General features: G+C 41.3%; 1 protein-coding gene across 4 annotated transcripts in view; it reads left to right on the forward strand.

Moving 5' to 3' along the window:
- KIF16B (kinesin family member 16B) overlaps positions 1–26,886 on the forward strand; it is a 311,606-nt gene that overhangs the window by 168,646 nt on the left and 116,074 nt on the right. For all 4 annotated transcript variants that reach the window (XM_023217818.2, XM_023217819.2, XM_031934693.1 and 1 more), the window contains 3 exons: positions 4,099–4,181; positions 5,664–5,752; positions 26,065–26,118. In XM_023217818.2, coding sequence (XP_023073586.1) covers positions 4,099–4,181; positions 5,664–5,752; positions 26,065–26,118 — 226 coding nt within the window. The remainder of the gene's footprint in view (positions 1–4,098; positions 4,182–5,663; positions 5,753–26,064; positions 26,119–26,886) is intronic.

Here is a 26,886-nt window from a genome sequence, read left to right on the forward strand (position 1 = left end):
ACAGGAATTAAGGGTGCCAAGGACAGAATAACTGTGCTGAGATGTGCTAATGCAACAGGCATGTGTAAATGTAAAATTGCTGTGATAAGCAAAAGCTTGCATCCTCCCTGTTTTCAGTTCACTGAGTGAATTTCCTACTTGTTCATTATGCTAACAAAAAGACATGGATCACCAGGTGGTTGCTTCTCAGCAGCATATAAATTCAGAGTCAGGAACGATGGTGATGCTAAGCAGCTGCAGATTGTCCACGTGGGTGGCTGAGATAGTGGCACCTTTGTTTTCTGGTTGTTACTTGTACACTAACTTTGTTTCATTCACAGAATTATTTAAGATGTTGTATAAAGTTACTTTCAGGACTCTCTATAAGTATATATGAAGCATAAATAAATTTCATGTTTAGACTTGGGTCCCATTTCCAAGATAACTCATTATATATATTCCAGTATTCTGAAATAAAAATAATAATAATCAGAACTCCAAAACCTTTTTGTCCCAAGCATTTTGGATAAAGAATAGTCAACCTGCATGTGTATGTGTGTGTATATGTCTATATATATATATGTGTGTGTGTGTGTGTATGTTTGTATGTGTGTATATATATATGTAGGTAAATGGGTAGGAAGGTAGATTGACATCCCAGACTTTTATTCTGGAGCTTCAAACCCATATTTTCATTTGCCAAATCCATCTCTAATTCATTATGTCCAAAACCAAACTCATGATTTTTACCACCTCATCTTGGTCCTTTTCCAGTGTTCTCAGTCTGTGCAGAAGACTCCCCATCCAACTAGCGATGCATTCCAGAACCCAGAAGCCATCTTCCTCACCCCCTTCTCCTCTTTGTATCTAGGCCATCATCAGATCATGTTGATTTTATCTCCTACATATCTTCCAGTTTTGTTTTACTTCTCTGCTTTGGTACCCCTTTCCCCCAATCCTGAGCCATCATCACTTACCTGGACCACTGTAGTAGCCACCTAGCTTGCCTAGCCACATTCACTCTTGCCCTGTTTGGCCTTTCTTCAGTCACCATTGCAAGAATGATCTTTGGTGAAACTGAAATCTAATCATATTATGCTGTTGTACAGAGCCCTTCTGTGTCTTCCTCTTACAACTAGATAAAACACAAGATCTTTTACATCCTGAACCATTTGAGTCGGTTCACTTTCTCCCTCCTTCTCAAGCCTTATGTTGGTGCTCACCCTTGTTTCCTTTGCCAAGCCACATGGTTGTCTTCCAGTCCCTCATTCTTGGTGGCCTCTTTCTTCTCATTATTATCATAAATCATCATCATGATCATTATTGCTTTTACACAAGACACTCTCCCCAACTTATTCTCAGAGCTTGTTTTAGACACCACCTCCCTTGAAGATAACCTTCTCTAGCTTCCCCTGTAATAAACCCTTATCATTGTTGCTGTTTGAGCCCAGGACACAGTTCTCCTTCAGTTGCACCTTTGCATTTATTTGTGGAATTATTTCATTATTTGATTATTTATCTCTCTCTCTGACATTTTTTAAAGCTCTGTAAAGGCAAAGCATACATCTGACTTGCTCAACTCTGTATCCCCCATGTTTATCATAGCAACTGGCATACAGTGAGTGTTCATTAAGTATTTGCTAAATGAATAAATAGTGGTATCATGTAAAAATGAAGCAAATTTTTAAATTCACCAGGTTTGTTGAGTACAGGTGCTTAGAAGAAGAAAGGGAAGGAAACTAGCCTTAATGGACCCCTTTTTACATGCCAGACAGTTGACTCAAACATTATCTAGATGGAAGCAGTGAGTTGTCATGGATAGTTTTGCTTTCTTTTATAACTCCTTAAAGGGCTTTTTATGTGTATTTCATGCAAATAACATGGGTGGGAAGATTATTTTCAATGATTTAATACAATTTGAAATATGTCTCTGCAATTCGATTCTATTTTTCCATTAACATATTTTAGCAATTTTCAACTTGCATGGCTAGGCATTTGATTAACAGAAAAAAAAGAAGAATTGGAGATGTAATTAACACCTGGAATGTGATTGCTTTATTAATCTCTAATGTAACTTTAACAGCATTAAATATACATATATCCTAGATGTGGCTGCTTAGCTTTTGGCTCTCTATGCGGTACATTGCTCTGAGTCCTAGTCGTAAAAGGCATGGGAAACACCGTTTTTAATCATGGTAATGGTGCCTTGCCATAATTGGAAAAAATACAAATGCAGTTTTACATCACAGGGATAAGCAAATTGTAGAGTGAATAATATCTGCTGCTACCCTAGTAGGGCTCCTAAAACTGTCTTTTCCTCCTTTTCATAGTGACTTCGTTTCTGCTAAATAATGACAACCACTAAAACCAACCCATATCAGTTGCTCCCTGTGGTTGTGATTTAAACCTGTTAGGTTTTAACCATATTGAATTTGAAACTCCCTTGAGCTGTCCAAAATAATACATCGAATAAGCAGGTGGATATGCTGGCCTGAGCTCCAGAATAGATACCTGCTATTATGATGTTTCCTGTAGGGCCCAGGTGAAGAGATTACCCAAGCAAGAGGCTAGTGACTGTGGTCAACCAGAGGTCACCTGTGCAAAGGAGGCAACCCTCAGCAGCCCAGGGATTTTTGCCAAGTACAAACAAAGATCTACTGATAGCGTATCTTAGGAATTTTGAAGTAATGCTAGAAAGGTACCCAGACTTTTATGTGAACTCTCCAGACTTTCACCTCTTGCCAGCTAAAGATTTTGTTTTTGAAACATGCAGGGAAGACTAAAAACACATCTATAGGCTGAAGTTTTTCCTCTGGCCACCAGTTTGTGACCTCTGGTCTAAACTCTCATCCTTGTTCTCCGGTCTTCACAGTCTATTTCGTCTATCCAGTATCAATTCTGTTTCAAACATCCTGAACTTTGGATGGACATGACTCTCTCCTCTCTGCTCTGTCCTGAACATAGCAGGCCATTCTCCTGTCCATAGCTTCGACTCTCCCTGCAGTTACCCACATGGAACACTTCCTCTTGCCCTCTGGTTATCCAGTGAGACTTAGGTCCTTGGTGCAGAAGCCTGTCCCCAGCTACTCTGGGCTACACTCGTCACTTAATCACGCACTCAGCTAGTGTGCTACACACTTAAGCATTCACATGTCTTTCTTCATGGTTGACTGTCAGTACATGTGTTTTATCTTCACTAATGCCCTGAGGCATTGTAGACTCTCATACATGGATGGGGCTGTACACATAGCCCCTCATACATGGATGGGACTTCAGAAGAGACAGTGAACCTCTTCTGCAACATCGTTTCTCTTACATGCCTCTGGTGACAAGGAGCTCGCAGCCCTGCAGGCACCTGTGCCTGCTTTAGATGGCTGTGACCCTGGAATGGGTTTGTTTGCTTCATCAAGCTGAAATTTGCCTCTTCCCATGCTTTTGTTTTCCTTGGGTATTTCCCTTGAATTCTTTTGCCCCTTGTGCAGTTGTTTTTCTCAATAGGAAGACTCTCCTCAATCAAAAGGACCCTTTCTTGTGTGTCTGATGTGGAATTTTAATAGGGTTTTGACAAGAAGCAGTGTTTTTATTTGGAAATAGATCTTAAATTTACACAAGTTCTTTCCCATCAAATTCTGAGGGAGATTTTAGTGATAGTTATCTATACTATACCAATTCCATCATGTTTTCTTTTGAAAGCACTTTTCTTTTGAGATTTCTTTTATCAGCATCAATAAACATTCCTAACGTTGTGACCATATGCTTTGCTTGATATTACCTCTCTTTGGAGAACTGGTTTATTTTTTCTTCCTGACAATCAATCGTCTAATTGTATGTCTGTTAAGTTTTAAATCTCATAATATGTTGTAATGCTTAGATTCATCACTTCTGCTGGATATTATGGATATGAGGATATTGTGTGTGTTGTGACACTCAGCTGTAAAAATAAAAGTATTTGCAGATTTGAAATTGTCTTAAGTAAGCAGACTTTTGAGACTAAAACTTTCCCTTATTATTTTATATTACGCTGGAAATTACATTTCAACAGTAGAATTCCATTTTATTATATTGGCAACTGACCACACTGCCTACTGTAAATTCATTACCGTTTTTGTATGTTCTCAGGTGCTGTGATTCTCTTGGGAAGAACCAATATGTTTCGCTTTAACCATCCAAAGGAAGCTGCCAAGCTCAGGGAGAAGAGGAAGGTGAGGGACACGGCGTCTCTAGGAGGGAACCACTGATCGGATGTGGGGATGAGTGGGTGGTGGTCACTCTGGTTCCAACGTTTTGACATTCTGGGGTGCAGAACCACTGGAAAAGTAGTTCTGTGATCTGGATTGATTCTAGGGAGATTGTTTCCCAGCAAATGATTGGCTGACGAAGTAAGAGAGCAAGCAAGTAAATTCTAGAGCAGACAAGGAGAAACTGCCCCTCCTAGATCCTTCTCTTCAGCCTTCCACCCTTCCCACCAAGGAATTGGGCATCATTTTGCCTTAGGTGGAAAGTGACTTTCTCTAATCAGCATCTCTTAGGAATTAACCCAAAGTTGGAATCACATTAATCCAAAATCAGCCACAGTAAACAGATTTTTCATTGAGGTGGGAAGCAAGAGCAGGGGTGGGTTTAGGACAACTGGGAAAGACTTTGGTTTGGTTGGAAGGGGATGTCTAAAGGGCAGTTTAAGTGCTGACGGGGAAGGGAGCTGAGGACCAGAGGAAGAAGCAAAGAAATCTGTTCAGGGACATCATGGCTGGTCCTTAGACTGAAGAAGATAATAAAGGCTACAGCTAACATTTCTACAAGCCAGAAATGGTGCTAAACTTGTGTACATATTCTATCACTTTATCTGTGCAGCAGCCATTAATACCCCCATGCTGTCACACCCCGGTCAAGGTGAGACACAGACTCACCTAGGGAGAGTTAGCAACTCTCCCTAACTTGTTCTGTAGCCAGCAAGTGGGGAGCCTTGGCTGCAGTACTGACTTGAATACCAGAAGCATTTGCCCTTGACCACTGGTTACCCAGCCTCTCATTTCTGTCTCCTTTATAAAGGATGCCCGAGGTTCCAGTGCCCTAGATGGAAAATAACAAGAAAGCTGCAGACCTCACCCTTCTCCTGGGTGGCTTTTTCCAGCCAGTGGAGCCTCTTATCTGCTGCAGCCCAGGGTCTCCCTAGAGGGTCCTTTTTGGTACACAGTTTCAGAGGAACAGAGGGAAAATACATGTTTGCCAATAACTTCTCATGGAAGCAAAATAGGTCAAGCTCACTCTTTTGGTCTCCCTTCACCTCTCATGCCTTCATCTTTATCGCTCCCTAAGTGTGAGTGGATATCGCTGATTACAGGAGACTGCTGCCTGCCAGGTAATGGAGAATGACAAAGATATTGTAACCCCTTTCCTTGACTTTAACTGGCAGGGGAGACCAACTGGGTTGTGGAATTCCTGATGAATTTCCCCAGCCCTAGAAGGCCAAGGTCCTACTGTACTTAGCAGAAGGCTTGGGTTTGAAATGTATCAGGGTCTTATTGCCCTGATCTGCCTTCCTCAGATAGACCAGTTAATTGTGATGTGTGTTAAGTAGGAGCATGTGTACCTCATTGTCTCTCACATATTGGAAGCAATGAGTCCAGAGCAGTGACCTTTTCTTCTCTGCTAAGGTAACCATTCTGCCCTGTGTCTCCCCTTAGAGTGGCCTTCTGTCCTCCTTCAGCTTGTCCATGACCGACCTCTCGAAGTCCCGTGAGAACCTGTCTGCAGTCATGTTGTATAACCCCGGGTGAGTGAACAGCAGCATCTCCTTCCCTGTGATGATCACTTTTGCATTTATTGTGCCAACTCCATTATAGTCACAAGATAAAAATAAAACTTCTGCAACGGCGCCTCCTTATCAAATCAGCCGCCGTCATTTTCCGAGTTCCTTTCCAGCCCTTAGTATATATGTACATAATTTTACTTAGTTATAATCACAACATAAACAGTTTGCGTTTTCTGATTTTTCGCTTAACAGCATAATAAGCATTAGTAAGGGTTGTTACAAGCTTCATTATCATTTTCATAACTGTCTAATATTTTAGAGTTGGCACTTTGATTACTCAGTGCATGATCCCTTTGGCTTACGCACTTTTATCTTGTTTTATAAATTACTTGTAATAACAGAGGCCGCCTGATTCTTAGGCCATCCAGTAGAGCAGGAAATTATCTTCACTACTTCAAACACTAGGGGACTGCTGAGAGCACAAATGAGAATGTTTTAAATGGACTTAGTGGCTGGGTGACCTTGGACAGTCAGCTTAACTCACGTCCTTAGTGACTTCATCAATAAAATGACAGTGATAATGAAAATGCCTAAAAACAGGGAACTTTGAGGGCCCTTTTTGGTTGTGTGAGGTTCCATAGTTTTATCTTTCCTACCAGGATAATCTCATGTAAAATAATGGAGGTAAATCAAATGACTGAATAAGTGAGAAAAAAGTAACAAGAACAACATTGTCTAGAACTGTCATTTATTTAGTGGTTACTGTATGCCAGGCACTGTGCTAAGAACCTTGATCTTTTAATTCTCTTTTAATTCTCACAAACCTATTTCCATTTTACATATGGGAAAATGTTTATACATTTGCTCTCCGTCAGTTTCACAGTCAGAGCTGAGGCATGCATCCAGGTCTGTCTGATTCCATCACCCTTGCTTTGACTCTGCTACCTCCTGCCTTATTGCAGTTAGGAGACTGGTTCCATTTTCCATTGCTCCCTCACCCTCAACCCTGAGATTTCTCACAAACAACGAGCCATGTGCTGAAAGCCATTCACTCCTTCAGCCCAAGCCAGTGTTCTGGTTTGTGGAAAGCAGACACCTGCAAGTAATTTCTTCAGTGTCATAGGAGGGATCTTTGATCACATTTCTGGATTCCTTATTTTATGGGCCAGCAAGCTGAAGCCCAAATCCGACATCTGCCTGAACTTAAGAAAAAAGCCAGGTAGTACAGCCCTGTGGCTGTGGACTCCTGGGCGCCCCCCTCTTTCCAGGATTTCTGGAAGCGCTAGCAGTTGACTCCTTTGTGTCAGCCTTTGTCTTTCCCACTTGATCTTTCCATTTTGTTACATGGTCATTGAGGAAAGTTGTGCTCATTAAATAGTTCTGTCCTGAAATCAGCCATGTCAGTCAGACCTCTGAAACACTCTCAGAGCAGCTAAATGATAAGTACTTCGGAAGGCACGTTTTGTTGTAGGTCTTTAGCAGCAGTTTTAGCAGTTGCCTTTTATTGTGACTGAGATGGAATTGCTCATGTTTAAGTTTAATATAATATACAGATCTTTAGTGTTAATTTCAGCTTAAATGGTGTGATCTTGTCTCTTAAATATTGTTTGTCTAGTTAAATTGTCCTATGATATGAAGAGTGCTGGCTTGGATGTGTCTCCTGGCCCAGGACCCAGTTAGTTAATCCTGGAATCCAGATACAGCCATTATTATCCTCTACCGTGGTGGTGCCTTTTAATCTAAAACCATTTGCTAATGTAATATGGCTATTCAGTGTCTTTGGAAACCAAAACGTGATCTTCAATCAGCCTTTCCTTTGCCACAGGCCCCTCTTTGCCTTACATATATACATGGGATGGAAGTCTTTCTTTTTTCTCCCTAAAACTTGGGAGAAAGTGTAGCTTTCTTAAAAGTAGTGCCATTTTTTGTTTTTAGATTTAAGTTCAAATAGTTTTTTTCAGTGTTTACAAAATACAGGTCAAAGTGTACCAGTTTTCATCCTCAAAACTTTTCAGTGACTTTCCATGGTCTAAAAAATAAAGTTCCAGCCTGTACCACATCACTTGGGCTGTCCACTGTCGATGCTCGTCTCCGGACCTCTCTCCAGGTGTTCTGAGCTCCAGCTTCCCACTGTGGTTTTTATTGGTCAGTTACAGGTGGACAAGCTTGTGCCTCTGGGGCTTTTCCTTTGCTAGTTCCAGAGACTGGGATACATTTTTGCCTGGCTACCTACTCATCCTCCAGGGCATAGTACAGACTATCTCTGCTGTGGAAGCGATTCCTGACTTTTCTTCCCCACAACCAAAAATCAATGTCCCCTCTTCACTGTACATTACTCCATTTCTTTCCTCCTTATTTTGTCTTTTTTGTAACATACACTCATCTATCAACAAATCCTTTCTGAATGCCTTGTATGAACCAGTCAGGATTCTAGGACAGGGGCACCATTGCCAGTAATCCTGAGAAGGTCAGCTTGCATGCTTGTTGGAGGAGAGACACAATCAACAGATAATTTAAAAATAAATCCAGAAAGTGAAAATGAAATCAAATGTCTCAGGACACTGTTTGATCAGGTGTGGCTGCCTGAAGAAGGGAGGTTTGGTCTGAGACTCGCACGGAGAGAAAATGACACTCATAAAACAGAAAGGGGGAGAATGGAAAGCATTGAGACAGAAGGAGAAAGCAAGCGTGATGGCATCAAAATGAGAAGTGAAGAGAGGGCCAGAGTAGATGGGATATAGTAAGCAAGAAGAGTGGTACAAGTGAGGGTGGGGAGGTCAAGGGCCAGCTAATGTAGGGCCATGCAGGCAATTGGAAGGGGTTTGACTGTTTTTTAAGAGAGCTGGCAAACCACTAGAATGATTTAAGCAAGAGACTAACCTGAAGATGTACTTAATACAAATATTAGGATGTACGCCATTTGGAGAATGTGGCATAGAAGCGGGAGACCATTTAGAGAAAGCTATTTCCTTGGTCCAAGTGAAAGGTAATAGTGGCTTGGATCTGCACTTTAGCCGTAGAGGTGGAGCAAAGTGGAATCAAGGAATTAAGAGTGACTCCCAGGATTCAGGCTTCAACAGCTGCTACAGGTGGCACGCTCTTCCCTGAGACGGGGGAGCCAGGGAGGGCAGGCCTAGGCTAGCAGTCGGGTAAGAATTCTGCTTGTATATTTCCTGTTAGAATGGAAGCTGTTTAAGGTCAGTGACCTTGTGTTACTCTTTTCTGTATAAGATGTCATTCACATAACATGCTTAATACAAATTTTGTAAACAGATTAAGAACAAAATTTTAGTAAGTCACGTGAGTCCCTTTGGGAAAGACTTTTAAAATTTCTTTGGGCATGGATGTTCCAAATACTGGAACGAGACATATTATGCAGAGGAATGTGGTTTTGTGGCCTAATCTGTCTGCCTAATCCCAGGGGATACTGCAGTTACTTGAATAATCTCAAAATCATGTTCAGGATCTTTAAGCCATAGGTGGGAAGAGGACCTCGTCTTGAAATGAAGAACTAGGCCAAAGCAATCAGAGAATTCAGGAGAAGCAATCTGTTTTGGACGGAATTACAGTTGGTTCTGGATGCATCTGACGCTACCATTATGCAGCCTGTTCACCTGACTTCCAGTACACATGCTACCCCTTACATTACTCATTGACACAAATGCAAATAAAAATTATTTAATACTTCATCATACTTTCTTTCTCTCTGGTTCCCAGACCCCTTCAACTTGCCACCTGCTATAGAAAGTAATTGCCCATGAATTTTAGGTGCCTGCGGGGTGGGTTTCTAGGGCCCAGTTTTCAGTTAGCATTCTTCTCCGTGGTAATGACTTTTAAGTGTACAGTTCAGTAGTGTGAAGTGCATTGACATTACTGTGCAGCCAGTTTCATCTTGCAAAAATAAAACTCTGTACTCATTAAATATAACTTCCATTCCCTCCTTCCTCCAAACTCCTGACAATCAGCACTCAACTTTTGTCTCCATGAATTTAACCACTTTAGGTACCTCATGTAAGTAGAATCATACAGTGTGTGTCCTCTTCTCACTGGCGTATTTCACTTAGCATAATGTCTTTAGTTAAGGTTCATCCACAATATAGCATATGTCAGAATTTCCTTTCTTTTTATGACAAATAGTATTCCATTGTATGGATAATACCACATTTTGTTTATCCATTCATCTGTTGATGGACTCTTTGATTGTTTTCACCTGTTGGCTATTGTGAATAATGCTGCTGTGAACATAGGTGTCCAAGTGTCTGTTTGAGTCCTTGTTTTCAACTCTTGGGAGTGCATACCCAGAAGTGGAATTGCTGGATCATATGGTAGCCCTATTTTTAATTTTCAAGGAACTGCTATGCTATTTTCTACAACAGCTGCACCATTTTGCATTCCCACCAGCAGGGCCCAAGGGTTCCAGTTTCTCCATATCCTCACCAGCATTTGTGATTTTCTGTTTTTATAGTACACATCAAAATGTGTGTGAGGCAGTATCTTATTGTATTCTTTTCATCTTTATTTTCTTCTATTTTCTCAAGTGTCCAACGTTGAAAAGGGTATCTAAAAATATAGAAAGAAAATCTCAAAATATAGTTCCCCTAGTAAGTATAGTAAATAAATGATTAACATAAATCTAACCTGGATGGATTTCCTGATGATTACATGACCTCTCTCATGTTCTGCCAAGTTCAGTTCAACTAGCTCATTTGCATGTTTCTCAAAACCCAGTCAGTCCAAGGAGTGCCTGTAGCTAAGAAGAAGCATGATCATTCATCCTTGCATTGAAAGGCATTGCTCTGACTTCTCAGGAACTGGCTGGGCAGCACAAGTCCTAGAGAAGCTCACAAGGATCCTAGAGGTGAGGGCCTGAACTGAGGCAGCAGTGGGAGGAACCTGGAAAGGTGAGCTGCAGAGATAGTCAGGGCAGGAAGTCCTGAGGTTTGGATGATGAATTGGATATGGGATATAATGAAGGAAAAGATGTTGACTTCCAGTTTCTGGCTTCAGTAACTGGTTGGGTGCTGCATGCCACTCAGCTAAAACAGAAATATGGCAGGAGGAGGAGTAGGTTGTCAAGAGGAAGGGAGGATAATGAGTACAACCTTGAAAAACTAGGCCCTGGGCCTTGAACTTTCTCCTGTAAGTGACTGTGACTCCGTCAGCGATCAGACACCCCATGGAAAAAGCTCGGCCTGTCAAAGGCGATATTTCTCCACTTGGAGGATGAAAGCAGATCCCCCTGTTGAATAAAATAGATGTTCACAGCCCTGCCATTTTACCTCATTCATTCAGTGGTGCTTGAGGGCCCATCATTTGTCCAGCCCTGTGCTGGGGCTTGAGTGATTGAGACAGACCGAGGCTTAGTCATCTCAGAGCATGATTTAGTGAACAGGGAAGACACTTGTAAAGCCTGTCAGAAATCAGGACAGTGGTAGTATTATCTTTGCACATGCCAGACTTGGATGAGTTTGAAGGTCTTTAAATTAGGGAAAGCTGCACATGTCACCCCAGACCCATGCTCCCAATGCATTGCATCTTATTGTAAGTCACCTCCTAGGGCACTTACATAGTCACCAAGCCCTGTGAGCAGTCTCGTAGCTTTAGCAGGTGACTAAGAGCTGCCGAGAAGTACGGAGTCTGGAGACCCTTAACCCCATATTTGTCTTATCACCTTTCCACGACAAGTTTTAACAGGAGTCAAAAGCATTGATGGCACCTCCTACTCAAACAGACTTGTTTGAGAGCTTTCTTCTGCTCTTTATTACTTTCCCCCCTCTTAGGCCAAACTAGCTGCTGACCCTCTTAATTGTTGTGTAATACAAAGCAGGTGCTTATTAAATGTTTGCTTTCCTGTCCGCCCCAACATGCACAAACACACATGCACCTCCTGGCCTCCTCCTTCTCTGTGCTAAGCCCTCATGCTAGCTTCTGCCTAACAACGCTGGGCCTCCCCTCCCTTGCCCAGGTCCCTCTGCAGCCACCTGCTTTCCTTTAGGTTGAGTCATCACCCACTCTATCCCTTGGGAATTTTTTTCCTTCCCTAATTGGTTCCACGTGGGTACTTTGTCTTCCTAGCACTCTTCCTCTTGTTGCTCCCACCTTCGGCAAGTATATAGGGATCTTTCACTCTAGGAAATCTTGTTGCCCATCACTACCAAAGAACATGTAGGACAGTTTTTTTTTTTTCTTTAAATGACAATGAGGTCAATACATGAGGAGCAGCAAATGTTGCTGAGCTCTGATTGGCATGGTTCCTACTGCGATTCCTGACTTTCTCTATCTGATGGCACAGGAAAGACTTGTGGGCCTGCCCCTGGAGTCCTGTGCCTGCCGTGAACCTGAGGAAGGAGCTCACCACACCTCCTTAGCCCTTCCTGGTCACCCCATCCTCCTCTTCTCAGCATCTGGCCTGGCCCCTCAGTACCTACCAGGTGGTGACTTCCAAGCATCAACCTGATCATCTCTGACTTTGTTCTCCAATGTTATTTTCAGTCACTTTCCACCCCGAACTTTATCCTGTGATTTACGTGGGTCACACCTCTCTCCAGGCCTCTGCATCTGTAACACTGTCTGTGACTCCTTCCCCTTCTTCTTCCCTTGGCCAGTCATCTTCCTCTTTTAAGCTGAGCGTAGAGTCGTATCCTCAGGAAGCTTTCTGTGCATTTCCAGTTGGAGCTAAGTGCTTCCTGTGTATCCTCTCACAGGCATTTTGTGCATTCATGTGTCTTAGCTCTTTCCAGATTCGTTCATTTGATGTTTATGTATTTAATTGATTTAGGCTTCTTGAGGGCAGGCACTATACCTCATTTATCTTTGAATCTCCAAAAGACCCCACGGAGTGGGCACCTCACAAATGTTCATTGAGCTTGTAGGTTTTGGCCATCAGATGTGCTCTCAGCACAAAGGATGTGTCTGCCCTCTCACAGGTCTGCCCAGGTCTTTTGTTAGTGGTCCCTGTGCAGTTTCCTATCTCCACATTACTTGGCCCCTATCTTTGTGAGTCTCTCACCCACACACATGTGTTTCTACACATTTGGTGGCGTTACAATTACCATACCTCTTGGTTTCTTTGGTATTGTGTAGACCTGAGTGTGTTCTTTGCAATTGACTGAAAAATTGCTGCATAGTACTCAGTTTTTCCCAGAACAGAGCTCTCCAAGAGAATGACTGGTTTGCAAATTATTGTATCTATAAGCGCCAAGTTATCTTCAGAGCAATGTGATTTTTGTCTTTGTTCAGCAGGCCATCTACTAATTTTCCAAACAGCCCATGTCTAAAAAAAAAATACCTTGTGCTCTGAATTATAGTAAGATTTGCAGTTTTAAAAGCAAAGTTCTTGTTCCCCAAGAACATTATGTCAGCCTGACTGGGCACATAGAGTTGGAACATAGTTTGGGAAATTACTGCTGGCCCACACCTCAAGCTCCCTGGAAGCCGTGATTTGTACGCACACATGCGTGATACTTGGTGCCAGAGAATTTTTGGATTAGGCAGAGAAGCCTGGTGACTTCCTTTGGGAGTTAGCTCCATGTTGGAGAGGTGCCCAGCCAGGGTCTTTGCCAGGAGATAATTTTCCTGCAGGGGAAACATTCCTCCTCAGCTGGTGCAGCGTCTTTAAGAAGAAACCAAGCCGACTGCTCAGGCCCCCTCTGCCTTGCTTTGAGACCGCAAACAGGCGGCTCATTTGGCAAGATGCAGAAGCTTTCACAGCTTCTTCAAAGTGCTCAAAGCAAAATTAGATAACTTCCAAGCTCATTTCAGTCTTGAAAATAAAAGAATTTTTCACTAGTGCATTAGCCTCCTCTGAGCACTAACCAGTGGTGAGCCCATTTAAATGGATGCATTTGAATAATTAAATTCTAAAGAGGAGAAACACCTAGCTTTAGACCCAGTTAAACTAAAAAATATCAAAAATCGGGTCAAACCTGTATCTGGTGAGCCATTGGAGGAGCGTCATCCAAGGAGTGCAGCAGCCTGAGGGGGTTTGGTTAGCATCAGGGCCAGTGCAGACCCCGCAGCCACGGAAGGCCCCTAACTCAGAGGATGGTCTGAAGTTACCGATGATCGGGGAAGAAGGCGGATAAGTAATACTTAAGTGTATTTTTTACTTTAATGTGTTCATTATGGGAAATTGAAAAATCACAAGCACAAAAAAGAAGTGACTGCAGTTAACATGTTACTGTACCTTCCAGCCTATACCCCTGTTTCTTCCACTGTCCATCTCTCTTTGTCTCTGCCTCTCCTTGTGTAGATGTACACACACATTTATGTATGTGCACACATTTATATATATACATTTATATTTTATATCTTGTGCCAAGATGGATTAATGTTGGACTTGCAAGTTTTTTGCACTTATTATTTTTTTTCTTTCATAAATTCTTTCACATTATTTTAATGTCCATATGATATTCCATTGTATGACTGTTCCCTGCCTCAGCGCTCCCCAGCCTTTTTGGCCCCATGGACCAAGTTTCGTGGAAGACGGTTTTTCCAGGGACAGGGACAGAGGAGGGGGATGGATGGTTTCGGGATCAAACTCTTTCACCTCAGATAATTGGGTGAGTCTCATAAGGAGCGCACAACCTAGATCCCTCGTGTGCGCAGTTCATGATAGGGTTCGCGCTCCAATGCAAATCGAATGCTGGTACCAGTCCGCAGCCTGGGGATTGGGGACCCCTGCCATACCTTATTTAACTTCTATTGGTAGGCATTTTGTTATCTCATTTTTAACTATCACAAGTTATTGGGCTGAAGAGCTTTGTAGCTAAACCTTTGCATTTTGCCATGATTAATTCCTCAGCGGGGAGAAAGTAGCAGTAGAATGGCCGGGCCAGAGTGCATATAGTTTTAAGGCTCTTGACACATATTCACAAATTATTCTACAGAATGTTTATATATATATATTACCACCATTCCCACTGATAGATGAGACTATCCTTTTTATTTTGTTTTTCAAGCTGAAAATGGGCCTTCTTAGAGTGTTGAATGTGTCGATATAATTACGCCCTCCTAGACACAGTTCTAGGCTGTATTCATAGGCCCTAGAGTCTAGGGAATCTGGCAAACAGTGGCTGTCTCTAAAAGCAAGCCCTGGGCATCCTGGTCATCAAGAAAGACTCACCAAGCTCCTAATTCATTCTGTGCTGAGTTACTTGCTATACTAGAATGCTCTATGAGATTAGCATCAGCCTTCCTGGTACTTTCAGATTAAGAATGGAAATGGATTTCCGGAATATAAAGCTGGGAAGAACTAGATTCCAAATGAAGAGTTCTGGGCTTGGAATACAAAAAGCCAAAGGCACCAAGGTCATAGTAAGGGCTTCTCCCCAGATGACAACAATTAGGAAATAGTTTCATTTTCCTCCCTGTGTCCCACTCCTTCCCTATTTCTTTCATATATTCCTCCCTCTCTCCCTCCCTTCCTTCCTTCCTCACCTCCTTTCTGCCTTCACTAAACTGGGAGGATGAATACATCACATTAGGGAGAAAGTAAGAAGACACCAATAACAGGGGTATGCCCATTGTTGTACTGAGCCTTTGCTTTGCTGTCCACGACTGTACACTTCCAGAAAACAAATGTAGAATCTAGTTTGTTGTTTACTCAGTGCACAGCAGCATACTTGGAACTTAGATGTCTAATAAACATGAACTAAGGGGAATGCACTTTTCCCCTTTGCTTTCTAACAATGTAGAAGGGGCTTCAGAAACAGAATCTACTGGTAGCTGGAGATATTCTCAACAAGGTTTGCACCTTCTGGTGAGGTCATGGTCCCCACTGCGTGTCCTGGGAGGGAGGAAGACCACATTCCCTTGCAAGCACGCTTTTCTCTCCTCTTCTCGCTCACTCGCTGCTACTTTATAAATTGTCTTATCCTATTTTTTTTTTTTCTTACTGACCTTGAGCATGGACATTTTATACATGGAGTTGGCAGTATTTATGTTGCTGGTAATTTGGTAGTTAGCCTGTGTTTTAGTTGATGGTTATTTACTGTGTTTATCTCCACTGGTTTATTTTATTGGGCCTTACCATTTTTCAAAAGTTTAGTTTGCTGCAAGGCTGGTTTCTTCTCCAGTTTTTGGTCTCAGTTGTTTTGCATTTTTATGGACCATTTACTAACTTTACAGTTGGCTATAGATTGCCTTAAATAGCTTGTTAAGATACACAATCTTGGGGAACATGTGATGAAAGCAACTGAAAGAAGTGGGCTTCTTCCTCCATTAACTGAGATTAGTGTTAATTACAGGCTTTGCTTTTTTCCTTTTGTCCTTGAATATTATTCCACTGTGAGCCACTTTAACTGAAGAGCTTCAGGTGTTTTCTGTTTTCAAAGTAGGTGGGGAGAGGAGCGCTTGAATTCAAAGAACAGTGTGCCTTTATTCAGTTACTTCAGATTGTATTGTCTGAGTGGTAGGATGCATTTTGCTTCAGCCATTTTATAACCGTGCAATCAAAAGCTGAATTGTCAAGGTCAGTTGAGCAAATGAGACTGTTCTGGTGAAATGATGAATGGCAGTTATAGGCAATGGTGGGAGAAAGTAGGTTTCCTCCTAGCCCTACATGACAGCATGATTTTCCATGGCAGTAACATATTAACTTGATTACATGTCAGCGGCTCTGTAATTTGTTAACTCATTTGATTAGAACATGTTGCTAATTCAGTCAAGGTTTCCAGTTGTACACATTCATTTTTGCTTCTGGGTCTTTGCATATGCTATTTTCTCCTCCTAGAACACTTGTCCATTTGTCCACTGGTTCTTCACATGACTAAATCTTACATGGTCTCCAAAATCTCCATTTAAATCTCACTTCCTCAAAGAGGATTTACCAAATGCAATCCAAATTTTACCTCCTGGCCTACTTATTCATAGCATCCTCTATCTTTTCTTGTTAACACTTTAAGTAGTTGGTGATTATATCTGTTTGTGCAACTGTCTACTCTTGGTCTCTGTATTTAGTGGTAAGTGAAAGAGTCTGGTTTTCTCAGTACTGTATTCTGACTTCTGAGTAGGTGTTTAAAAGGGAATAATTCTTGACTGAATGTGTGTATGTGTGAACTGTTTCCAGACAAGGAACTAAGGAACTTCCATACCCTCCTTTTATCACAGATCGTGACTCTTAACCTGGAATGGCTGGCTTCCAAGTCAGTGACACCATATGTTTAGTCACCAGCAGCAACTCCCATATCTCATGACCTAAGGTTAATTGTCATCATTGTTGGAAATAAATGGAAATGAACCACAGATTGATAGAAGCAAAGCAGAAGTAAAACAGTTGCTGTAATCAGTGTAGATTAAACAAAATTTTTTAAACTGGTAGTTACTCTCATTATAAAGTGAAATGCTTATTATAAAAAGTAACACATTCAGAAATGAATAAAGTAATCACAAGTATTCATAATCTTTTCACCAAGAAAAACTGATTGGTTTACGTTTGTAATGTTTGCTTATATTTTAAGTACATATATTTAAGTGTACATCAAATATTATAATTGTGCATTATATAGATTATTTAAAAAAAACAGAATTGAGGTTGCACTAGATATACAGTTTCTACTTTTTTTAAACATTTTATTGTGTGCTTTTTCTCACACCATTGAATATGATTCTTCATTTTAAGTTTATATCATCACTGATTTAACTTTTGACTAATCATTAAGGACATTCAGAACTATTTCCTTTTTTTCCCATGTAAATTGTTGGTAACATTTCAATTAATTCTTTATATAAATCTTGGTCTACCTTGTTATTTTGTCAGCTAAATCCACACCCAATTCTTTTTTTGATGGCAGCTGCTGCTTAAATTAAAGCCACATGGGGAGGAATGAGGAGGGAAATGTCAGGGAGAGAAGTAAGGAAAGGAAGGAATATACCACTGTGTCGGATACCTAGAAAAGAAAACGCACTGCTACAGAGAGCTGGGCGTGGTGGACAGGCTGGTGCCCCGAGACCCCTGGCAGCCCTGGTCTGGGATACTGAGGTGCACATTCTCAGCATTGCCTGGTTAGGGGTGTTGGCGTGTTGTCTTTCTCTTGTGCGATCTCAGAGGTGCACGCGTGTGTCAGGTGGACTTGCAAAGCTCTTCACTTCAACAGTGTATCATCATGGCAGAGGAACTGCGGTGCCTTTTATGAGTCTTCTTTGCATCTTCAAGTTTCCCTTCTCTGTTCTCTTTTCCCTCTACCCACCAATGCGCACAGTGTTTCTTTCCTGAAACCAGCCTCTTCTTGGGCCACCCAGTATAGACCTCACCAAAATGGTTTTTCAGGATAATTTCCCATGTACATTTCCAACAATATGACATTGTGTACATAAATCATGGTACACCTATGTTACAGAATTCCATGATATTAAACTATGTTGTAGAATAATAGTTAATCATTTGGTGATTTGTCCAAGGTGTATATTGTGAGGAAATGATTAAAAAATAGACTCTCTGGTAGGCTTTTCTCTGTGACTGCATCTTTATGGCTGGAAAGGCTGAGGGCTGGGAACAAAATAAAGGAGTCATGGTGCAGGACACCTACCTGTGTTTTCTAAATTTTTTGCAGTGAATTATTCTAAACATGAGAGTGTGCAGGGTATTAAAAGTTATTTCTTATGGCAAAGAGACGGACATCGGTTGACACCGTCTCACGCAGATGGTCTGTAACTCCTTGTCATTGTGTTTCTGGCTGTCAAGCTCATGCCACTGATTTCAAAACACTACCCACAGCAATCATTGGTTGAAACCTACTCTGTGCCTTACAAAAAGCCCTCAAGATACACAGTCAGCCAAGGTGGGGATCTCTGTCCTCTGAAAACCCCAGTGGAGGGGGAGACAACCTCTGCCCTCTGTGACCTGTAAGGCCCTGGATGGTGTCCACCCTAGCTCTCTCTTGGGCCATGATTCTTCTCCTGTGGCCACCCTCCCTTGGTTTCTTTTCCTGTTGGCACCATGTGGTCCTTCTGTACTTCCATTGTCCTGCACACGCCCCCTCCTGGCCTGTGGCCTGGCTCGTCTCTCATGTTGGCACCAGATGCATCGTCATGGCCACTCACTTCCTTCATGCAGCTCTCTCCTGAGTGTCGTCTTCCCAGTCCTTCTTCCCCAGCTGTATGCTTTTTCAGAGTACGTGTCTGACGGCATACTCATTATGTATTAGTGAGCTCAACCCCACACTGGTATAGAGGTTTATGAGGGAAGAGACTTGATTTCTTTTGCTGAGACCCCAGTGCCTAGGATAGTGCCTGGCATGTTGACCAGGTGAATTATGGGTGAGTGAACCAGCAGTTCCTGAAAGTCCTGCTCCGTGCTGTGATAGAGGACTCACGGGCGGGGGAGGCCGAAGAGAAGCTTGCTCAGGAAGGTGCCCTCGAGAGTGTGTCATCTGGACCTTTAATATTCTGCTCACAGTCTAACTTCCCTGTTATTTCTCATCACTTCCCCTTATTTAATCAGAGCAGTAGCCAACTGAGGCTCTGTACAGCTTCCTCTGTATACCTCTCATTTGTCTTCCTTCTCCTATTTTTCTTCCACTGGATTTCCCCCCACCCACAACACTATGCTCATCACAGTTCTATCCATTTTTCAAGGCCAAGCTCAGACAACACCTCCACTGCAAGGCTTCCTCTCATCCCTGTAAATGCTGTCCCTCCACCCCATCTCCTGTTGAAAACATTCCCATTGGGCTCCTTACATTCTGTGTGATCGATACATGAGCATGTTTCCTTTCACTCTGTTTCACTCACTTAAGAGTACCCAAAGGCATGCTGTCCATTCTTTATTCCACTCAGAGTCCTGCCTGTTCACAGCAGGTGCCAGGACAAGTTTTATTATATGTGTAGAATGCGTGGCTGAAGGAAGTGGAAGGAAAATTATGTGGTGCATTCTTCTGGTTTGTCCAATGGGAAGAGATATATTTTGCAATGTTGGATCATTTTTAACTTTTGAGAGGCTCCTTCTGGGATAAAAAGTACCATGGTTTGGTTGAGAAGATAAGATAGAATTCCGGGCTGGGTAGAAGAATGGATGACGAGTTGGAAGAGGTGGGCTTGAGTCCTGACTCTCAAAAGGAGGTCACCTGGGCCCTCTGTCTCATACTCTGTGGGCCTCATTCTCCTGGCCTGTTAAAAAGGATGGAGGGGCAGGGGAGGTGGGGTGTGTATGAGTTCAGTGTACGATCTATCTCAAGTCCTTATCAAGTTGAGACTGCCTGTGATCCTCTCGCTTGATTAGGAAAGCCTCTGGGTTTCACATCTATGTTCCTAGCTGTCATTTTCAGAGCAAGTTATACCACTGCTGTGAGAAATAGGCCGGGGAGAAACCTAGTGAAAATGCTTATGATATCAAATTTTATTATTTTTTAAAAAACCAATCCTTGTTTCTTGGGGCGCTTCCCATTTGGAATGCAAAAGGCTTAAGACTGGCTCCTTGAAAAGTCTTTAGTGAGTACCTTCTAGACCAGGGATTTGGAAATTTGTTAGAAAACCATTCCCAGAGTGCTTTGAATGTTTAAGTTATAAACTCTGAAGTTTATTTAAGAGGGTTTAATTTCACAACCTTCTAGATTAAATTGCATTGTGAGACTTCTTGTCTCCCACCCCCATCTTGATACACACCCCTTGAATTGTAATTTTATGTAAGTCCACCTACTGTGGGATACCCTGACAATGATTTGAAAAAGGGTGAGAGGGAGTGAATAGTGTAGAAGTTCCAATTGTGTCTACCAAACAGCTATTCCTAGCTTTCTAATGAAAGTTTGCTGAGAGCTGATTCATATAGGAAAGACTTCAAGGCCTTTCCATGAAGAATTGGAAGCCTGATGGATGGCTGGGTTCTTCTTTTCTTCAGTCTCCCAGAGCCTACCCTGGGTGAAATAACTGCTTTCTGCTTAGCCTTCAAGGAACATCTAGAATGTTAGGGTTCGCAAGGTTGGGAAGAAGATTGGATAGGACAAGCACTAACCCCCTCACCCAAATTCAAACTTTCTCTTTAGTCTTTAAGATCCCCTAGTCTCCATGGGATTCACTCACTTGTGAGGTACTTGAGATGACTCAAGTTTCCTAGGGGATGGTAGTGTGGTGAAAAGGTCAACATTTTTGTCTAAACCATTGAAAAACCCTCTGTAGTTGGAACCTAAACCCTAGTGAAGCATCAGGGAAAGGTGAAAGAAACATCATCCACTGAGTTCTAGTGCTTTTCTAGTTCCTTACCAGATCTGGACTGAGGAATGCCACTGAGCATTCCAGGCACAAGGCCAGGAGTTCTTTCAAAGATGACATATGCTTGATCAGAACTAGCTGCATAATTTGCAGAGTTCGGTACCTGTTGAAAGTTGGGCCTCTTGTTCTAATATCATTGAGAATTTCAAGGTGGCCACAGCAGAGCATCAAGTATGGGACCTGTCTGAGCACAGGGCCCTGTGCAGCTGCATGGGTCACATGCTCATGAAGTAATCCCTATATTTGACAACAACCTAAAAGTCACCTAGGAAAAAGCTAGGCCTACACATTGACCAAGAAGTTTTTCCTTATATGATCATATGCCCACTGAGATAATAGAGTAATATCCATGCCAGGGACTTTACCAATATGACTGTCCCATAGGGAGACTGCCTCTGTTGCCAGGGGGTCTCCCTTCCATACATATTGTGGGCTGGACTCAGCTTCCGTTACCCTCGCTATCTACCTGCACTGCAACTGCCTACTCAAGCATTGACTGGACCTGGGTAGTCATACTCTGTTTAGAAAGTGAAACGACATCATTGGTACAACATGAATGACCATGAAGACACACAAGGATGCAGGTGTTTATGCTTTTAGTTCATTTAAATCTTCCTCATTTCTCTCTCCTCCCTCCTTCCTCCGTCCCTCCCTCTTTATGGTATAAGCTGAGACATTCCCACTCGCTCATTTTTTTTATTGCTGATGATAACAGAAAGATTAATTGAAATATGTGCAGTTATACCTAAAAATGGTAGATCTCTTTTAATGTAAAAGAAAAGGCTATCTCTGATTAAAAAAAAAAAATAGGTTGTATGCTGTCCTGTCCTTTTTTTGTTAGACTTAACACAGTAAGTATACTTCCAAGTGTCATTTTAAAATGCTAAAAACACCTGCAAAAATTACATCCTTTGTGGTTTCCTTTTAATTATAACATTTGGGAAATTAAAATAGGGAGCCATGATAATTCCAGTAAAGTAAGATAAGTAATTACACATATTTAAAATGAAGCCGCCTTCAAATACAATTATTCTTGATGTTCTCTCCTTGATAATGACATCACATTTATATTTTACAGTCTACTGAGGTTTATTATCCCAAATAATTATCATTGATTATGGAAATAGGTGCATTTTGGAGTATGATTATTAAATATGTAATATTTAACAGAAATGATCCAGTGTGAGCAGCAACTCATATCACTGCATGTCTAAAAATACCCTCTAACTTTGGAATGACGCTCCCCTCATACTGTTTGTGATTTAAGACTGAACATCTTTATGGTATTTTTTGTTTGTTTTTTAAATGTTACTCTTATTTTTGAGGAAACAGGTGTCATTGTTTACCAAAGGCATTTTGCTTTCAGTAGAAAACAACCAAAGTTTCTACCTATTTAGAGACTGGTCACGGAAAGGAAATCACAAGTCTTCATTAAGAATTAAAACGGCACTCTCTCTCTCTGATTTCTGACTCAGTACTTTGCAGTACTACTTTCAGGGGCCAGAGCAATGGCCTCAAGCACCCGATCCTGACAGCTTCCCTTAATGCACATACTTCCGCTTCTCTATCCCAATAAGTGAAGGCTTCCCCTAAAGGAGGACCTGTGATTTTACCAACCCAGAGACTCTTAGATCCTCCTCCAAGCTGCTCCAGACCATCCTTCCTCTGCCCACTGAAGCACTTCTGAGCCTCCCTTGGGACATCTGCCTGTCCCACTTTTTGCCTTTTGCACTCTTTGCCTGTCCGTACTGTTGCCTTCTCCTCCCCTTCCCGACATTTCCTTCTAAGCCTTTCATCATTCTAAGTGGTGATGTTATCTTCAGTGATTCTTTGAAACTAACTCATCCTGCAATCTAGTTACTTAAATAGCACTCCCTTCTTCAGCCTGGAGACTTTCTTTGATTTCTCACTTTTCCTGTAAGTCTTGTCTTGTCTCCATTTACTTCCCTATCCAATTAAGTCCCTCGTCTCCAGCACTTGAGCCATCTGCTTCCCAGATCATCAGATGGTCCTTCTGTTCTTCCACTTATGTGAGTCCCATTGATTCTAGAACCATTGCACTCTCTCCCTGCCCTAAGCTTATATCTAAGCTTAAAGTCTCCTTTAAGATCAAGTTCAGAGTCATTAATGTAACATCCAGGGCCCTTCACTGTCCAGCTTCTGTTGTCCTCTTGAGCTTCATGTCTTGCCATCTCTCCTATAGCAAGCCCAAATCTGATTTTAGTTTCTATATCATGTAAGAGAAAGAATGACCCAGATTAGATATATGCTTCTTCAGGAAGCTCTGCTTGATCCTAGTTACTACCAAATTCTGGGCTCAGTACCCCATGCTCATATGTGACACACTGACTGTCACTTACAGACCCGGAGCCTGGTGGGGACAGGGACCACATCTCTCTTACAGACTGTTGGAGTCTCTTGCCTAACACAGTACTTGACACTGTGCTCAATTTTTAAAAAGCAGGTACTCAGTTAAAATGTCACATTAAATATTAAAACTCAGAACTAATTGCCTCCTTGAGACCATGCAGCTCACTAGTAGCAACAATTGTGATTGGCAGCAGAGATTTTATTACCGAACTTGAATCCAAGTCCTGCCTCTGCTGCTTATGTACTGTAAGCCTCAGTTTCCTGCTTTGTTAAAAGGGATGAGAAATATGCTTCCTAAGGCTGGAAGAACAAGTGACGGAGGGCATGCTGACTGTCAAACACAGAACCTGTGTCTTTTTTTGTTTGCTTTTTTTTACTGCCAGGGTTCCAGATGTCATTTAGCTTTTTTTTTCTTTTTTTATTTATTTGTTTTTTATTATACTTTAAGTTCTAGGGTACATGTGCACAGCGCGCAGGTTTGTTACATATGTACACATGTGCCATGTTGGTGTGCTGCACCCACCAACACGTCGTTTACATTAGGTATATCTCCTAATGCTATCCCTCCCCCCTCCCCCTACCCCACGACAGGCCCCAGTTTGTGATGCGCAGAACTTGTTTCTGTAAACAATCCTCAGTGCTCAGTGTAGCATTTTTGGCTGTGCACACGTGACACTGTCAAAGCCAGCTCTACTGGTGTGCGCACTGAGCTCTCGTTCACAGAAAATAAAATCAAGAGTACAGTTCATTCCATTAGGGAAATTCTTAGGTTTTAAAGAGTATTTGATCCAGTGATTCTTTTTGACTATGTATATATCTCTAGAAAGACTGAACTCTACTGAAGTGTGAAGATACCAACTTGGAATCCTTCCTAAGGTTCTGTTTATTCTTAAATAAAAAGGAATGATCATATTTTAATTTTAACGAAGTCCTAAGACTACTTAATGCAATTGCATATGGGCTAGCCTTCATGACTGGCAAATGCTTTTTGTTTAGATTTATATGGCCGATTTCTCATGCTAAGGTACAGATTATTTTTGTTTGTCAGTAGAATAAATATATTGTTATCTAACAAGTTTCATTGAAATATTTAATACTTTTATTTTATATCACAAATTTGAACATTGCTCATAAACTGAGTTAATAGGCGGTATTTTGGAAGCAGGCTGCCATGAGTTCACATCCTGGCTCCACTACCTGTTACCACTGTGACCTTGGAGAAGGTGTTCAACATATCCAAACTTTTGGATTCCTCATCTGTAAAATGGAGATACTGTTTGCTGCCTTTAGAATTTGCTGGGTGGACGAGGGAGATTATGTGCAAATCACCCCACACAGCACCTACCATGTAAGAGATACTCAGTTCTGCCTAAAAATGCCACCACACTGTAGTTCCAGCTGCTCAGGAGACTGAGAGAGGAGGATTGCTTGAGCCCAGGAGGTCAAAGCTGCAATGAGCCCTGATCACACCACTACACTCCAACCTGGACGTCAAAGCAAGACCCTGTGTCAAAAAACAACCCCAAAACGAAATCCACCAGACATCTTACTCTCAATATTTCCCCACATTATTAAACTGGAAAGAACTATTTGAAGTGTTTGTTTGCTCATGACTAAGCAGTTGTTTCCAATCTGAATTTTGCACATTATTCAAGGAAGAAGATTTATGGTGACTTTTCTGTAGCCAAGCTTTTTAGCTGTATCTGCCCTCTACCACAACAGAAAAATGTATAAGCTTAAGAGTTATAGTTCAAGCGTGGTGGGCTGGGGGGATGGGGTAGCTGGCAGTGTCTGACCCAACCCCAATCCCAACCCTGAAAAAAAAATAAAGAAATACAGTTTCTGCTGCTTAATAAGAATAGTTAAACTTTGCAACAATTAAATATAATATTTGATAAGAAATCAGCTTGTGTTGTTATTTTAGTGAGTTGTTTTAAAATTCCCGATGACCTAAATCCCTTTATTTTACCACCACTATGAATCTGTTCACAATCTCACAACCCCCATAACTCCTATGTTGCATAACTATTAATTACAGCAGGAACTTGATGAACCTACATGCAGTATAACTATCTATAAAGTAGTAAAGGTGCCAGTTTGATTACTGTTTATAATTATTATTGGTACTCTGTTGTTTACTATGATTATCATGAGAAGTGTGAGAAGTATAAAACATAACAGAGCTAACTTTTTGGAGTGGAGTGTTTGTTTCATGAAATTATTGGGAAATGTGATATTTATAAAAAGATGTTTCAATTTGTGCATGGCTATTGGCTTTTAAGTACCTTACTGCTTTTCTCCTGATATTCCTGCCTATTAAATGCTTTCCTTAATTGATGTCTGTGCTCTCTCTCTCTCTACCTCCCTGGCAGTCTTTTCCCTATAAAAGGACCCATCTGTCTAAGGTAGAGATTCTCCATTTTTATATACTCATCAGTGCTAAGCTGCATGGAGTAGACGTGCTTCTTATTTAGAAGTCTTGTTTAACTCTGCTTTTTCAATACAGTTTTTGTTTTGTTTGTTTTCCTTCAAGTAAAATCTGTTCTTTTCAGCCTGAGTTCAAGTACCCAAAAGTATGTCTAATTCCTAATCATAGTCCTAAAGCAAAGAATGCATTTTAATCTTGCTAATCCATGGTAATTAACAGTAATATTTGGAAAACTGATGCCCTTTTTAATATGTGACTCTGTATAGAGAGAGTGAGAGAGAGAGAGAAAAGCTCTTTAGAAAAGTGACTCATTTTCATTTGATTTTATTAGACTTGAATTTGAGAGGCAACAGCGTGAAGAACTTGAAAAATTAGAAAGTAAAAGGTAAGCCACATGGGGTTCAAGTTTCAACACTGCTGTAGTCTGGATTCCTGTGTTAATATCCTGGACTGATTTCATCTGTGTCTCCTTCAGTACTTCGCTCTTGCTCTGTGTCTGTTATTTACATGTCTAATGACTGCAGGTCTTTTTGTTTTGTTTTGTTTTTGTTTTTGTTTCTGTTTTTGGAGTAGTTGGTTTTTCTTCAAGTGTAAATTTTTTTAAACAGTTCGTCTTCAAATATTTATGAGAAACGAGAAATAGAGTCAGTAGGCAAATCTAACACATCAATTAAATTTAATACACCAAAGTGTACTCATTTAAATGTAATCAAAAGTAAATCTTCTCTTAATAATATCCCCTGAGTTTTTAAAAAGCCCGAAGAATGACAGTTTCCCTTCCTTCGACCTCCCTGCTTTTAAAACATCTTTCCTGATACTGTTTAGCCGTTTGTATGTCCCCATGTATAATTTACTTTTCTTATTCTTTGCTCACTTTTCTTTTGTGTATGGGGGCACAGGGTGGAGGGAAAAATGGCTGTTTAATTGATTTGGACAGTTCTTTATATATTCTGAAATAATTCTTTACCTGATAAAACTGTATTTTCTCCTTTTCTGTTTTTCCTGTCCTATTTAATAACCAGCCAAGACGTAGACCAAAGATGACAATTAGAGTGAAAACCAAAGCTGTAGAAAATCTGCAAAGTAAATATTTATTTTGTAGGACCTGGAGTTTAAATGTCACAAATAAATTGTCTTAGTTTCCAGCATTATC

This window comes from Piliocolobus tephrosceles, chromosome 20 (assembly GCF_002776525.5).
Source record: "Piliocolobus tephrosceles isolate RC106 chromosome 20, ASM277652v3, whole genome shotgun sequence".
Lineage (NCBI taxonomy): Eukaryota > Metazoa > Chordata > Mammalia > Primates > Cercopithecidae > Piliocolobus > Piliocolobus tephrosceles.